Source organism: Haematobia irritans, chromosome 2 (assembly GCF_050003625.1).
Source record: "Haematobia irritans isolate KBUSLIRL chromosome 2, ASM5000362v1, whole genome shotgun sequence".
Classification (NCBI taxonomy): domain Eukaryota; kingdom Metazoa; phylum Arthropoda; class Insecta; order Diptera; family Muscidae; genus Haematobia; species Haematobia irritans.
Window position 1 is genome coordinate 151446063 of NC_134398.1, and position 16685 is coordinate 151462747.

At 36.9% G+C, this 16685-nt stretch overlaps 1 protein-coding gene across 5 annotated transcripts in view; it reads right to left on the reverse strand.

Annotated features, from left to right (window-relative positions):
* Window positions 1-9648: 9648 nt before the first annotated feature.
* LOC142226555 (uncharacterized) overlaps window positions 9649-16685 on the reverse strand; it is a 109488-nt gene continuing 102451 nt past the window's right edge. For 2 of the 5 annotated variants that reach the window (XM_075296626.1, XM_075296625.1), the window contains exons 3-5: window positions 14954-15156; window positions 14718-14884; window positions 9649-10446 (exon numbers count right to left, since the gene is read on the reverse strand). In XM_075296626.1, coding sequence (XP_075152741.1) covers window positions 10254-10446; window positions 14718-14884; window positions 14954-15156 — 563 coding nt within the window. In that variant the 3' untranslated portion in view covers window positions 9649-10253. The remainder of the gene's footprint in view (window positions 10447-14717; window positions 14885-14953; window positions 15157-16685) is intronic. The other 3 variants (XM_075296629.1, XM_075296627.1, XM_075296628.1) reach the window with 3 other exon arrangements.

The window sequence follows — 16685 nt, forward strand, 5'->3', positions numbered from 1 at the left end:
CTATCACTTAGGCAGTAAATGTATATAAATACACGCACACATCTAATTTTATTTCAAATTCACGTTTTTTCCTGGAAATTTATTTTTAAAAATTACAAGTCTGTACTCCCTGCCAACATCCCAAAAACCATGTCCGTGGCGATACCAAAATTCCTAGTATCGAAAGGGACTGCAAAAAAAGCAGCAATTGGCACCTCAGAGCTTAAGTTTGTTTGTCAAAAACCGAAAATAATATGCCATTAAATATGAGTTTAGATTTCCGCTTTTAAAAAACAAATTTTCCGAAAAATGTTTACGTTTGACAGTCGCAGCCATCGTGACCGAAAGATTCACGTGTTCCAACATATTTAGGAATTTCAAAGACTGCAGACAATGACGACTACGCCATGGCGTTTAGGCAAATTTAACAAGTGATAAAATATGGGCAAATATGGGCAACTAGCACATGGAACGGCGAAGGACTTTATACCAATAAGCTTATCATCCTTCTTGCTAAAGACAATGGAGAGGATACTGGATGATCATATAAGGAACCAGTTAGACAGGAAACTATCAATCTGTCAACATGCCTATATTAAGGGCAGATCTGTAGAATCTGCCCTGAACTCAGTGGTGCATCACATAGAGAGATCCATGACATATGGCGACTATACATTGGCAGCGTTTCTGGACATTGAGGGTGCTTTTAATTATACGAAAATTGATAAGGTGGTACATGCACTAGAGAGGTATAGTGTTGAGAAATTCGTTATAAAGTGGATCGAGTTGATGTTGCTAAGAAGGGACATGGTGGTCGAGCTAGCGAGCTCCACAAGGAGGGCTAGGACCACTAGAGGATTGCCACAGGGAGGGATTATATCACCTTTGCTGTGCCTATTGGTGGAGAGCGAGGTATTGCTTGGACTGACAAGTAAGGGTGTCAAGGTAGAGGCATACGCGGATGACATTGTCATAATGGTATCGGGGAAATTCCTCGATTCTATTTCGGAAGTGCTGAGTGAGTCTTTGCAGTATCTCTCGGAATGGACTCTAGGATGCGGTTTAGGGGTGAACCCTGGTAAGACGGAGTTGGTACTGTTCACCAGGAGGAGAAAGGTTATGGGGTACAAGTCCCCTGAACTCCAGGGCATAAAGTTGACGCTCTCGAAATCAGCAAGGTACCTAGGAGTTATTTTGGACTCCAAGCTGAACTGGATGGAGAATACTGCCGATCGCATTAAGAGGGCATATGCGGCACTATACTCGTGTCAAAAATTGGTCGGGCAGAGATAAGGAATGAGGCCTTCTCTTTTTGGCTGGATTTATACCGCGGATGTAAGACCTGTGGTGCCATGAGGACTACAGCCACTGCCGCTCTGGAGGTACTGATGGGATTAATCCCACTCGATTTACACGTAAGGAAAACGGCTGAACTGACACTTCTGAGACTTAGGAGCTTGAACACGCTGGAGAGGACAGACTGCAGGCATACTGGAATTCTGGCCGGGCAGTATAGAGAGACGGACCATATGGCCACGGAGCATGTTTATCATCACAAACCGACGTACATTATACCAAGTATGGAAGAGTGGGAAGACAGGAGGATACCCTTCGGAACCCTGAACATGTATAAGGACGGATCAGAGATGGAGGAAGGAACGGGCAGTGGAATTTATTGTAGTGAACTCGGAATAAGGGAGTCTTACACGCTGGATAGTGATTGCAGTATTTTTCAGGCTGAGATTTATGCGATCACGAAGGCTGCTGAGTCGCTGTTGATGAGGCCGTTATACAGAAGCGATATCAGTTTCTTCATCTACAGTCAAGCAGCTACAAAGGCATTGTGCAGTGCTGACATAAGGTCTAGGGTAGTCAGCCGCTGTCGTCGAGAACTCAAGGTTCTCACTGAACAGCATAATATAACTCTGTGCTGGGTACCTGGGCACTATGGGATAATAGGAAATGAGGAAGCGGATGTGCTGGCTACGGAGGGTGCTCGTGGAACGAACAACGTCCTAGCGGACGTTTTTCCTCCATTATCTTCTTATCATTACAGGATAGAGGTTAAATATGATGAGCAATGGCGAAGACGCTGGGTCTCTTCGGATGGTTGCGAGCAAACCAAGTTGATATGGGATGAAAAGAAACGTAGGAACTGTGAAATTTTGTTGTCGATGAACAGAGAGAAATTACGGCCATTGATTGGTATCATAACAGGACACAACACACTTGGGAAACACATGGTAAGAATAGGACTTAAAGACGATGATATCTGTAGATGGTGCCTGGACCCGGAAGTTACGGAGGACTCGTACCATTTCCTGTGTCAGTGCCCAGCTTTATCCTTTAGAAGAAACAAGATACTGGGTTCCTTTTTCTTTTAGACTCTCACTGATCTACGGGAGTGCAGATTAAGAAACATACTTGCCTTCATCATGGCCTCTGGTTGGTCATTCTGAGATTTCTTTCAAAGAGAACGAGCAGATGGAAGAAGAAAGATTGAAAAATCACATCGAGGGATCACAATGGACCTATACTGGTCTAAGTGGGCATCAATACAAGACATTGATGTCACCCTCTACAACCTAACCTAACCATGGGCAACTATTTTCGTAAAATGTGACTGGTTTTGCTTGCCCCGCAAATCCCGTAATGTATAATGCAATGTCCCGGATTTCGGCAATCATCATCTGACAACCCTATATCCAGCAGAAGTTCGAGCCATTTGTAATTCATCTGTTATTTTAACAATTGTGAATTTTCAAACTCAGTCACAAAACTACTTTTTTCTGTGATCTTTAAAAACTTACAAATTTTGTTACATTTAACAATGTGTAGTTTGCTATTATTACTGTGAATAGAAGAGAAATTTGTCCTTGTTATGTTATGGCTATCACTCCTCTAAGCCTTGTCTTATGAAGAGGCCATTAAAAACAATCGTGAAGTAGGATTTTTACCTCGAAATGATGCAAAATTTATAGTTGGTCATAAAACCAAAATGTATTATGGTCGAGCAATATGTCATGACATTCTATCCCTTTACCGGCTTTAATGCTTTCATGGTCTTTTAGGACAGAAAATAAACCATAAATTCTCTTAAATTCTTAGATTTCACTTTAGGAAACTGTCGACGATTGAAAAATAACCATAACTTGGCATTTTTCCAACATTAACACGAATTTAAAGCAAATATCAGTAGGAGAAAAAATAAATCGAGTTAAAGGAATAAAAGTAATTACCTTCTCATAGCTTTAATAATTGAAGTGGTCAAATGATTTTGGCACATTTTTAAAGCCGTATAAAAAGATTTTAATAATAAAACATAGCATTTACTTAACAAAGTCAACCATATCCTTCACAGAATATTTTGAAGAATAATAATCATTTGAAATATTTGTATAATTGTTTTCGAACTCCACATGAATAGGAATTTTAATTTATTAGTGGGATTGGTTACGGCGTGTTTTTGGGAGGTCAAAGAAGAAGATAAACCCTCATAACATGCAGTAGTTAAATCCCAGTTCCGGTCGAGCATAAAACTACCCAGCAAAAAAAGCGTCGCCAAAAAAGTAATGAAAATGTTCTTTTTGGATCCGGAAGTGGTGCAAAATTGACGAAGAAGCGATGGATTTAACATGGGCTTGTCATAGGACGGAAGTCTTCCATTTCAACAGCCGCTGCACTGAATTTACATCACTTCTTTAGGTGTGATCCGAATTCAATGTTTTGGATGTATATTAAAAAAATTCTGTGATATTTTGTCAAATAAATAATTTTTATAATTTTTTATAATTTTTAATGGATTCTAACGCTTGTCGGAACGTTTGACCTCAAATATTTTCAAAAATTCACAATTTTTTCAGATTGGATTTAGGGTTTTTTTCGACAAAATTTAAATTATTTCTATCATTTTATGAATTCTTACTCTGTTTTTAACGTATTTGAAACAAAAAAGTAAAAATTTCCCATTAGAAGTATGAAAAAACCAATTTATAAAAAAATGAATTAAAAGAACTTCCTGGGTAGTTAAAATAAAGAACATCGCTGGGAGTTAGTCTTCTGGAAGTGCTTTTAAAGTTGTGCCTTTGGAAGAACTTCCAATTTTTTTTGCTGGGTATTTATACCCTCCACCATAGGATGGGGGGGTACATTAACTTTGTCATTCCGTTTGTAACACATCGAAATATTGCTCTAAGACCCCATAAAGTATATATATTCTGGGTCGTGGTGAAATTCTGAGTCGATCTAAGCATGTCTGTCCGTCCGTCCGTCTGTTGAAATCACGCTAACTTCCGAACGAAACAAGCTATTGCCTTAAAACTTGGCATAAGTAGTTGTTATTGATGTGGTATTGCAAATGGGCCATATCGGACCACTTTTACGTATATAGCCCCCTTATAAACCGACATCCCAGATTTGGCTTGCCCAGCTTTTTGGAGGAACAAAATTCATCCCATCCAGCTGTAATTTGGTATGTGGTGCTAGTTATGGTCTCTAACAACCATGCAGGAATTGGTCAATATCGGTCCATAATTATATATAGACCCCATATAAACCGATGCCCAGATTTGACCTCCGGAGCCTCTTATAGGAGCAAAATTCATCCGATCAACTTGAAATTTGGTACGTGGTGTCAGTATACGGTCTCTAAAACCATGCAAAAATTGGTCCATATCGGTCCGTAACTAAATAAAGCCCCCTTATAAACCGATCCCCTTGGAGGAGCAAAATTCATCCGATTCGGTTGAAATTTGGTACGTGGTGTAAGTATATGGTCTCTAACAATCAAACAAAAATTGGTCCATATCGGTTCATAATTATATATAGCCCCCATAAAAATCGATCACCAGATTTGACCTCCGGAAACTCTTGGAGTAGCAAAATTCATCCCATTCGGTTGAAATTTGATACATTGCGCTAGTATATGGCCGCTAACAGCCATGCAAAAATTGGTCATCCGATCAAGTTGAAATTTGATACGTGGTGTCAGTATATGGTCTCTAACAACCATACAAAAATATATATAGCCGATGGCCAATCACACAAACATTGGTCCACATTGGCCAAAAATTATCTACCAAAATTTTATTTCTATAGAAATTTTTTTTTCAAAATTTTATTGCTATAGAAATTTTTGTCAACAGTTTATTTCTATAGAAAATTTTTTCAAAATTTTATTTCTATAGAAAATTTTTTCAAAATTTTATTTCTATGGAAAATTTTGTCAAAATTTTATTTCTATAGAAAATTTTGTCAAAATTTTATTTCCATAAAAAATTTCATAAAAATTTTATTTCCATAAAAAATTTCATCAAAATTTTATTTCTATAGAAAATTTTTTCAAAATTTTGTCAAAATTTTATTTCTATAGAAAATTTTGTCAACATTGCCACCTAATCGAACTTAACCATAATCGTATTTTAAATTAATTTGTTCTACATTTCATGAGAATATTTGTTATCGTTGAATGCTGTATAAGGATACAGCCCGTCTAACCACTTAATGAATTCTCTTGTACTTTTCTAAACAATTCCTATGGATTTTATTGCTCGCAGAAGTTTCTCCATTAGCTTTTGAGAAATACTGTACATTAAAAACTTTCGACAACAGTCGTTTTTATCGCAGGCAATGTAACAGAAAGCTTTATATTTACATCCAGTTTTTAATGACGATAAGATGGAATGTAACTTCATAAACTTTAGTAAGCTTTCAATCCACTTAGTAATGCTTACAACTAAGGTTGACATCTGATGTGTTACACCATATACGAAAAATTTCTTTTATTCGAAATGTGGTAGATTCTTTCGATTTCATTGTTATTGCAGCAACATTGAACGCTCATTGAATTCAAATATATTTCTAGCCTATAAGTTTATCGGTAAGTTTATCGATAGTAGCATATACACGAACCACTGCAGAGCATTTGAACAACATACCACGCTTTTAGGAAGCTTTAAGCTCTGGAGTAGAGAAAGGAAATTAAGAGAGAAGACGTCAATTTAACATATTACATAAATGTAGATGGCACAAAAATTCTTACGAGCAATATTCTAAGAGTGTGTTCACACTTGGCAAATATTTGAACAAATGGATTGTCAAACTTTTTTTTTCCGGGATACTGGAAACGTCTGGATACTGATATCGTTACGTTATACACCAAATATGAGCTAAATATGTTTGTTGGTTTGACTGTGACATCGAATTCTTGTTTTTTAATTTTTGCCAAATATATGTCTAGTGTAAACCGACCTTATTTAAATTTGACACAGAATAATTCTTTCTGATATACCGGAGTAACAATCTTACATACCATATTCGGCATACTTATTTGTGGACCCACCATACCTCTAGATTGTGAATTAAAGCAAATGGGACAAAAATTGTGAAGCGTAGATGGCGAAAAAAATCAAATCGGGACATCGTTTTTTATCTAAACATGGTCTATATTGGTCTAAACATGGAACGATAAAAATTGCCCAAAAATACCAAATAAATCAAATCAGTCTATTTTGGATTATACTGAACAAGTATATACAGCAGTAAGTTCGGCCGGGCCGAATCTTAACTACCCACCATAAATATACCGGAGTAACAATCTTACATACCATATTCGGCATACTTATTTGTGGACCCACCATACCTCTAGATTGTGAATTTAAGCAAATGGGACAAAAATTGTGAAGCGTAGATGGCGAAAAAATCAAATTGGGACATCGTTTTTTATCTACACATGGTCTATATTGGTCTAAACATGGAACGATAAAAATTGCCAAAAAATACCAAATAAATCAAATCAGTCTATTTTGGATTATACTGAACAAGTATATACAGCAGTAAGTTCGGCCGGGCCGAATCTTAAATACCCACCACCATGAACCAAATATTAGGGTTTCCTATGAAATTTCAGGAGGGCTTGAGGACTTGAGGACACGAAGATAAATTTAAAGATTTCATCATCATATGAGGACTATTCAGATTCTGGATTTATAAGAACCATTTTTGTTTGAGAGGAATCATTAACATCTGTCGATTTTCACCCGAGAAGTAAACTCTGGAAACTTTACATTGAGTTTCAAGCAATAATCAGTGCGCCTTCTATACCCTCAAGGCATTTCCAAATGGACTGATAAAAACTTAATCCGATACACGTTTGTGTAAACCTAAAATACAAATCGAATAAAAACTACGATTTCGAGAAATCCAAGGAGTTATATCGGAGATCGTTCTTATGGGGGCTATACTAAAATAAGGACCGATACTCACCGTTTTCGGCACATCTCTTTATGGCCCGAAAATACCTCTAGATTTCCAATTTCAGATAAATTGAATAAAACTGCTGATTCTAGAAGCCCAAGAAGTAAAATCGGGAAATCGGTCTATACGGGGGCTATACCAAAACATGGACCGATACTCACCATTTTTGACACACCCCTTTATGGTCCGAATATACCTCTAGATTTCCAATTTCAGGCAAATTGGATAAAAACTACGGTTTCTATAAGCCCAAAACCCCAAATCGGGAGGTCGATTTATATGGAGACCATATTAAAACATGGACCGATGCTCACCATTTCCGGCACACCTCTTTATGGTTCTAAAATACCTCTAGATTTCCAATTTCAGATAAATTGAATAAAAACTGCGGATTCTAGGAGCTAAAGAAATAAAATCGGCAGATCGGTCTATATGGGGACCAAAACATAGGTTAGGTTAGGTAGCAGCCTGATGTATCAGGCTCACCTAGACTATTCAGTCCATTGTGATACCACATTGGTGAACTTCTCTCTTATCACTGAGTGCTGCCCAATTCCATGTTAAGCTCAATGACAAGGGACCTCCTTTTTATAGCCGAGTCCGAACGGCGTTCCACATTACAGTGAAGCCACTTAGAGAAGCTTTGAAACCCTCAGAAATGTCACCAGCATTACCGAGGTGGGATAATCCACCACTGAAAAATTATTTTGGTGTTCGGTCGAAGCAGGAATCGAACCCATGACCTTGTGTATGCAAGGCGGGCATGCTAACCATTGCACCACGGTGGCTCCCAAATCATGGACCAATACTCACCATTTTCGGCACACCTCTTTATGGTCCGAAAATACCTCTAGATTTCCAATTTCAGGCAAATAGGATAAAACCTACGGTTTCTATATGCCCAAGAAGTAAAATCGGGAGATCGGCCTATATGGGGGCTATACCAAAACATGGACCGATACTCACCATTTTTGGCACACATTTTTATAGTCATCAAATACCTCTAGATTTCAAATTTCAGGCAAATTGATTAGTTAGTTAGTACAATTTCTATAAGCCCAGGATCCCAAACCGGGAGTTCGGTTTATATGGGGACTATATCAAAACCAGGACCGATATAGCCCATCTTCGAAATTGACCCGCCTGCAGACAAAAGACGAGTTTGTGCAAAATTTCAGCACGATTGCTTCATTATTGAAGACGGTAGCGTGATTACAACAGACAGACAGAGAACCAGACAGACAGACGGACATGGTTTGTTTTAGAATTTCTCCCTGATCAAGAATATATATACTTTATATAGTCGGAAATCGATATTTCGATGTGTTCCCAGCAAAAACTTGGTAAGCACTAGTGATTCTTTCAGTAATACCGGTAATCAAAAAGTTACTACTTGCAGTATTACCTGGGATTTAAAAATAATAACTTACCTGTGTAGGCAAAAAGTGATTCTTTCTATTAATACCGGTAATCAAAATCATATCTTGAGGTCCGGGTTCGGCTCTACAGTGGGCACCGTTAATAGTAGCGATAAGTAATGCCAAATTACATTTCAGAAAAAAAATTGCTAATAAAATATACCTTTGTTTTCTAAAGCTGTATAGTTCATAATTTATATTACAAAATAACATCATTGAATATATCCATGTTGTGGAGCGTGGTATATGTTAGTGTGTTGGATTACAAAACGACAGGGGTGAGTTCGCACTTTTTGGGAATCTTTATGGTGAAGATATTATTTTTGGAGAGCTGGTATGTATGCGAAGAAGTACTTATTTTTCGACTGGTGGTATGCTTGCACGGAAGTACTTTCCTCCAATGTCATGCCCGTGTAAAAGTATTACTACTGATATATGTACGAGGAAGTTGTTACCAATTTGGCGCAGGCATACTTGTACTCATACCTGGTAATAGGAGTTTTTGCTGGGTTACAAACGGAATGACAAACTTATTATACCCCCGTCACCACTCTATGGTGGCTATAAACGTGGAAAAAATGCCACTAAAGTGGCTAACGGTAATACTGACTACAACATGAGCCGATACACATCATATTCGGTATTCATATTTGCGGACCTTAAATACCTCTAGATTTCTAATTTTAGAAAAACTGGGTTTTAAAATTCCAATCGGTTTATATGAACATGACATGCTTGAACACGAATCCATAGTTCCATTATTGAACGCTGTAATTTGATTACAATAGACAGACAGAGTAGCGAACATCGTTAAATCGTCTTATAATTCTCCCTGCTCAAGAATATATTTATACTTGATGTCATCGGAAATCGATATTTCAATGTATTACAAATGGAATGGGAACCTTATATACCCCCAATTTTATTCTGACTTTTGGCTTACCTCACTTATTTTAAAATAAATATCCGTATTGTATTTACTTGATATACACATAACTGTATTATATGTGGATTCTTTATTATTTGTATATGAATACGTGTATATATATAATTATGTGCCAGTTATTATTAAAATAATTTTATTTACATATTGAGAGAATTGTTTTTTAAGTGACAAATATTGGGATGCGTGTGTGTATGGGTTGGTATGTTGAAGAAAAATTTACATAAATGGTGCATATTACATTCACATATACATACATATATAAATACAAACAATGATATATGCTTGCTTTATTTTTTATTTAATTTATTTAATTCCAAAACGTCTATAGATTTTGTCTTAGCTGCTGTAAGGGCTTCTTTTAGATTATTTTAAATATTTTCAAAAAACAAATTTTGGTTTATAATGCCTTTCTACTAAAAATCTCTTCATATTTATTTTGGTTTTTACAATCAATTTTCATTAATGATGAATTTGAATTTTATTTTTAAATTATTTTTTTTCTTCCATATATTTTGTTTATCTTTTATTTGATTTTGTATATTTGTCTTAAATTGTTTTGGCTTTTTTAATAATAATTGATTTGTTTAGAATTCAATCTTTTCGATTTCATTATTCTCTCAGTTCATCTATCCAGCCTCACTGTGACCCCAAACGATTTAACCCAAAAATCTTATATTGGTGAAAATAGCCTTGGCGGGACGTTTGCGATTACAAAAGTTTATAGTTTTGCCATTTTTGCCATTACGATCTTCATGTAGATTCAACAGCAATTTGAAGACATCCTCTTTTGTGGGTGTGCAAGCATAACGTAACTCAGGCTCATAGGTGCTAGAATGAGAATTGTGAATACTTTTTGTTAATAGAATGTGTTTGTAAGGAAAATATATTGATGAGTGACTATAAAGGGGGGAGAGATAATTTTTATGCAATGGCTAACATGCGCGGTTTTCTTTCAAAGATAGATAAAATCAATCCCTGTAACAGACGCATATCAAATCACTTGTTCGGCGACGATTCAATGAAGATACTTCTGAACTATTCATTGTCAAGCAAATGAATAGTGGTACGAGAGTGGTCCTATATGTACTTATCCTAAAAATATATATTAGAAATATTTCGGTCTAATGGCAACCAGGCGAGGAGGTGGTATACTGAACAAACGATTGTCGTTAGTATAAAGATTTCTTGTCTTTGTAATGTCAGTTTGAATTATGACATATGATATATGTTAAATGGCGACCTTCCGCTCGGTGGTATTTTGCCACTCTACTATACAGAGTGGCTGATATATAGTGGAAAAAAGTAAAACGTTATAATATTTAATTTGTTTTTATACCCTCCACCATTGGATGGGGGTATATTAACTTTGTCATTCCATTTGTAACACATCGAAATATTGCTCTTAGACCCCATAAAGTATATAAAGGGTGATTTGTTAAGAGCTTGATAACTTTAAAAAAAAAAAACGCATAAAATTTGCAAAATCTCATCGGTTCTTTATTTGAAACGGTAGATTGGTCCATGACATTTACTTTTTGAAGATAATTTCATTTAAATGTTATTCTGGGTCGTGGTAAAATTCTGAGTCGATCTGAGCATATCCGTCCGTCAGTCAGTCCGTCTGTTGAAATCACGCTAACTTGCCAACGAAACAAGCTATCGACTTGAAACTTGACACAATTAGTTGTTATTGGTGTAGGGCGGATGTTATTGCAAATGGGCCATATCGATCCACTTTTACGTATAGACATCATATAAACGGACCCCCAAATTTGGCTTGCGGGGACTCTAAGAGAAGCAACTTTCATCCGATCCGGCTGAAATTTGGTACATGGTGTCAGCATATGATCTCTAACAAACATGCAAAAACATCGGTCCATAATTATATATAGCCCCCATATAAACCGATCCCCCGATTTGGAGTGGAGCGAAAGTGGGGAGAGGATTCCCTTTTGTCCGTTTTTTTTTTTTTTTCTTAAATTGAAAGTAGAGGGTTGTCCGTAAAAGGGAACTCGGTACATAATTTTATGATTTTTGCACAGACTTCTTTTTAGTAAAGAACTTAAATTTACATGAAATTGGCAGCCAACGTAGAGGGTGCATCATTTTACAACATTTTAGCAATGTTAATGTGGTAAAATTTTTTACTACTTTTGGTTTTTCCGATTTATTGGATGGGAAACAGTAATTCTAAACGCCAAGTTTTTTCCGAATTTTATTTGACATTTCTCTATTTCAGACTTACTCAATTTGAACCATGGAGAGATACACAATTCAACAACGTGTTAAATGGTTCCAAGAAATGGCAACAGCGGATGATCAATTTTCGAAGAAAATCATCTTCAGTGAGGAGGCACCTTTTCACCTCAGTGGATTCGTCAATAAACAGAATTTCCGCATTTGGGCGAATGAGAATCCAAGAGTGATTGTCGAAAAACCAATGTACCCACAAAGAGTGACTGTTTGGTGCGGTTTATGGGCTGGCGGCATCATTGGGCCGTATTTATTCCAAAATGAGGCCGGTCAGGCAGTTACTGTGAATGGTGTTCGTTATCGTGAGATGATAACGAACTTTTTATGGCCCGAATTGGAAGATATGGATGTGGACGATATGTGGTTTCAGCAGGACGGTGCCACTTGCCACACATCTAACGAAACAATGGCTCTTTTGCGCAACAAATTCAATGGCCGTGTTATCTCACGTAATGGCGATGTCAATTGGCCGCCAAGATCATGTGATTTGACACCCTTGGACTTTTTTCTTTGGGGTTATTTGAAAGAAAAGGTGTACGTCGATAAGCCAGCAACAATTCAAGAGCTAAAGGATGAGATAGTTCGGCACATTAACGGCATAGAACCTTCGTTATGCCTCAGCGTCATCGAAAATTTGGACCATGGGATGAAGGTGTGCCACCGAGGTCGCGGCGCCCATTTGGCCGAAATTTTGTTCCATACATAATTGAGTAATATGCGATTTGCTTGAAATTTTCATTGAAGGTTGGGGTTGGCATCTAGAAAAATATCCGCTACATTATTTTTCGATATTTGGTCGCGGAGGGGACCTCCCATTTGCCCGAATTTTTTTAAAGTACAGTGAAAACAAAACTTAACTCCCCCGACTGAAATTTTATGGAAAAAATGGGTGAGGTTATGAAATTTATATCAGGTTCCTGATTTTTTCATATTTGGTCGGTTAAAAATAAAATGGCATAGGGAGACATCCTCTTCTCTTAAGTACATACAGAGAAACAATTAAACTTTACCAAGTTACTTGAAATGTACAGAGGACTTTGTAGATGTTACGATATTAATATTTGATACCTTATTTTGTGATATTTGGTGGGAAGGGGGGCCGCCCCATGCCCTGCTGTTTGAAATTTGGGCTTTTAATTTGCTTGATATTTTCTGGGACGTTGGTCGAACTTCCTCTAAAACTAAAAACAAAACAAAAATTCTTAAGTTTTCTTGAAATTTACAAAGTCAGTGGGGGAAGGCAACCTTCCTTGCCGCACACTTGAAGGAAAGTTTCAAGAATTTTCAGGGAAGTAAAGGGTGCTAATCATTTCGGTATTTGTCGATATTGTATCGGGGAAAGTCACGTCCCTTTAAAACAATAGAGCGAAATTTAAATTTCTGCGATTTACTTGAAATTTACAGGGAACGTGGGATGAGGTGATTAAATTAATACATGATTTTTAAATTATTTAAATTTTTTGATATCTGGTTGGGGAAGGGGAAAAGTGAAATAAGCTTTGTCGATTTACTTCGATAGAATTCATAGGGACCATTGAGTAGTTTGTGAAAGTAATATAGCGTGATAGTCCGATATCAGGTCGGAGTGGAGCGAAGGTAGGGAGAGGTTAAAGAAAATAGAAAAAAGAAATATGGAAGATTATCCAACTACTTGAATACAGAACATTTAAAAAAAAATTGGTGGGAAGGGTACACCCTCTCCCCGACATTTTTTAAGACGAACCGTTTTACAATGTCCAAACATATCCTGGGATTCTTTTTCTTTCAGGCTCTCAACGATCTGCAGAAATGTAGCTTACGAGACATACTCGCCTTTATCGGGCCCTCCGGTTGCATGTTTTATACAACTTTAATGAAGACGGATAAAGTGAAGTTCTGACCGGCTTTAAACGACACCACCTCACAAAGAAGAATTGGAGAAAATTACCTCGATGAATCAGAAGAAGTTATAGTGGTCTAAGAGGACATCAATTCGATTCAAAATTTATTGTCATCCTATTCAACGTTATCTAACCATTTTTTAGTGTCCATCTTACTCTGCAAAATGCCCCAGGCGTATAAGTCGAAAGGATAAAAATGCGACATTTTCCAGATATATATCACATTTTCAATCAGTGGTATACCAATACGAGATTATGAATTGTTATCGCATTATTCTTCATGCATCAAGTTTCAGAGCACCTAGCCGCCTAGGTTAGATTAGGTTAAAGTGGCAGCCCGATTAAGATTCAGGCTCACCTAGACTATTCAGTCCATTGTGATACCACATTAACTAAAAGTACCTATTACATATGGACACTTCTAGTTTTAACCGCTGAACCTTCTCGATTATTTTTCTTCGTTGAACCAACCATTAGCAGACTGCATAAGTTAACGTTTTCCAGATCCGCCAGTAATCTGAAGCCATTAAACCATTTAGTAAAGGGTGATTTTTAAGAGCTACAGATTTTTTTTAGAAACATAAACTCAAAAAATGCATGAAATTCTTATTTAAATCGACAGTAACTCACGAAACCGGCCGAAATGTTGGAAACAATATACCAAAATTGCACTAAGCGGTTTTGACAACATTCGCATAACATAATTTTCAAACATTAATTTATATGGAGCGTACAGACGATTTAAATAAGAATTTCATGCATTTTTTGAATTTATGTTTTCTTAAAAAATCTGTAGCACTTAAAAATCACCCTTTACTAAACGACTATTAATAACATGTACAACACCTTTGCATTATAAGTACTTATTGGACCAGTCTCGCTCTACCAGTTCTACTTTGCCATTTCTTCTGAGTCTCAAAACGGATGCAACTACAATGGATATCCATTTCTATAGCAACATATAGCAAAGCTATCTATGAGACTCACCTGCGATTTCTGTTGTGTCGCTTCCATGGATAACGCCTGTAGTAACGTGACCGTTTTGACATTCCATTTGTATTTGATTCAAATTCCAAACTATTGTCATTATTATCCACAATCTGAGGTTCATCTTCAACATAAACTATGGGTAATGTGTCAACTGTTGGATCCTGCTTATACGATTGTAATTAATTTCTGTTTATTTTGCATTAGCCCAAACAAATCGAAATGGTAATACTAACCTCCAGCAATTTTAATAGAATCGCAGATTTACTTGCAATATCCTGTTCCTGTTGTATATCCTGTTCAAGTTTATGCATTATATCGTATTTACTAGCCAACTCAAGCTCATTGTATACGGTGTCAGCATAATCTGGTTCCATGGGTAATGTTCCCAATTCATGGCCATTAGCAGCTATATCCGCATTTAAGGCGCGTAGTAATACTGCAATTAAAGAGATTCATAAGTAAAAAACATTTTTTTTAATATTAAATTGCAAAGGTGAAGTTACAATTTTATCGAAAATTAAAACTGACTCCTATGTTCAATAAAGTAAATTATGACATAAGTATATATAGATGCCCAGGCACAATATGAGAAGATGCCAACGATCTTCAGCGTATGTATTTATAAACAAGTGAGGAACGCTTAAACTTGGGCAGGGCCGACTATATTATACCTTTCAGCATTATGTAGGTCAACATTTTTTATAACATATCAACCCCTTCATATTTATTGAGAGCTACATAAAGCATATTGGCTACATCTCGCCAAGACATGTGGTCACTTGTGGGTTGTGAGATATTATCTGGCCAAATCGGGTGACATTTACACAAGTCGGAGACTTATCTAAATCTCAACCGTTCTGAGGAAAGTGTGAAATCATTACAGAAGTATGTGTAAAATTTGGCCATATTTGCATAAACCAGAAGAAGAAATATATAGAGGATATATATAAAATCGTTGATGATTGTCTTTGACCCGAAGAAAGACACTATGGCAAATTTGAGGATGGATGATCGACCTTAAACTGCGAAATGTACTTTGCATACAAAAATATATGGTATCCACAGACAGACAGACGGACGAAGAAAGACCATAGCCAAATTTCAGGATGATCGGACTTAAACTGCGAAATACTTTGCATACAAAAATACATCTGCAGACAGACAGATGGACGGACATCGCCAAATCGACTCAGAATTTAATTCTAAGGCGATAGTTATACTAAATGATAGGTCTCAGGCTGATCCTTCTTGGCGTTACAAACAAATGCACAAACTTATTACACTACAGGGTAGCACAGTAGTGGTGAAGAGTACAAATATGAAATGTTTTTAAAATGTTGGTTTAGCCGGAGTCGAGCAAAATTTTTACGATTCCGACTCCAGCAAAATTTTTACGACTCCGACTTCACAGCCCCGCCCTAAACCACATAAGGGTCAAGGGAGACATCGTGGTGCAGTGGTTAGCATGCCCGCCTTGCATATACAAAGTCGTGGGTTCGATTGCTGCTTCGACCGAACTCCAAAAAGTTTTTCAGCGGTGGATTATCCCACCTCAGTAATGCTGGTGACATTTCTGAGGGTTTAAAAGCTTCTGTAAGTGGTTTCACTGCAATGTGGAACGCCGTTCGGACTCGGCTATAAAAAGGAGGTCCCTTGTCATTGAGCTTAACATGGTATCGGGCAGCACTCAGTGATAAGAAAGAAGTTCACCAATGTGGTATCACAATGGACTGAATAGTCTAAGTGAGCCTGATACATCAGGCTACCACCTAACCTAACGTAACCTAAGGGTCAAGGTAAAAAAACTGTGCTCTGACAAAAAATGTGCCTACCAGAAATATTGACTTTAGATCCCATAAAATATATACCGATCAACTCAGAATAATCTCCTGAGTCGATCTAGCCCTTGTTGTTAGTCCGTTCATGCATTTGTTTTTCGTAGGATTCCGGTCGCATTTATTAAAC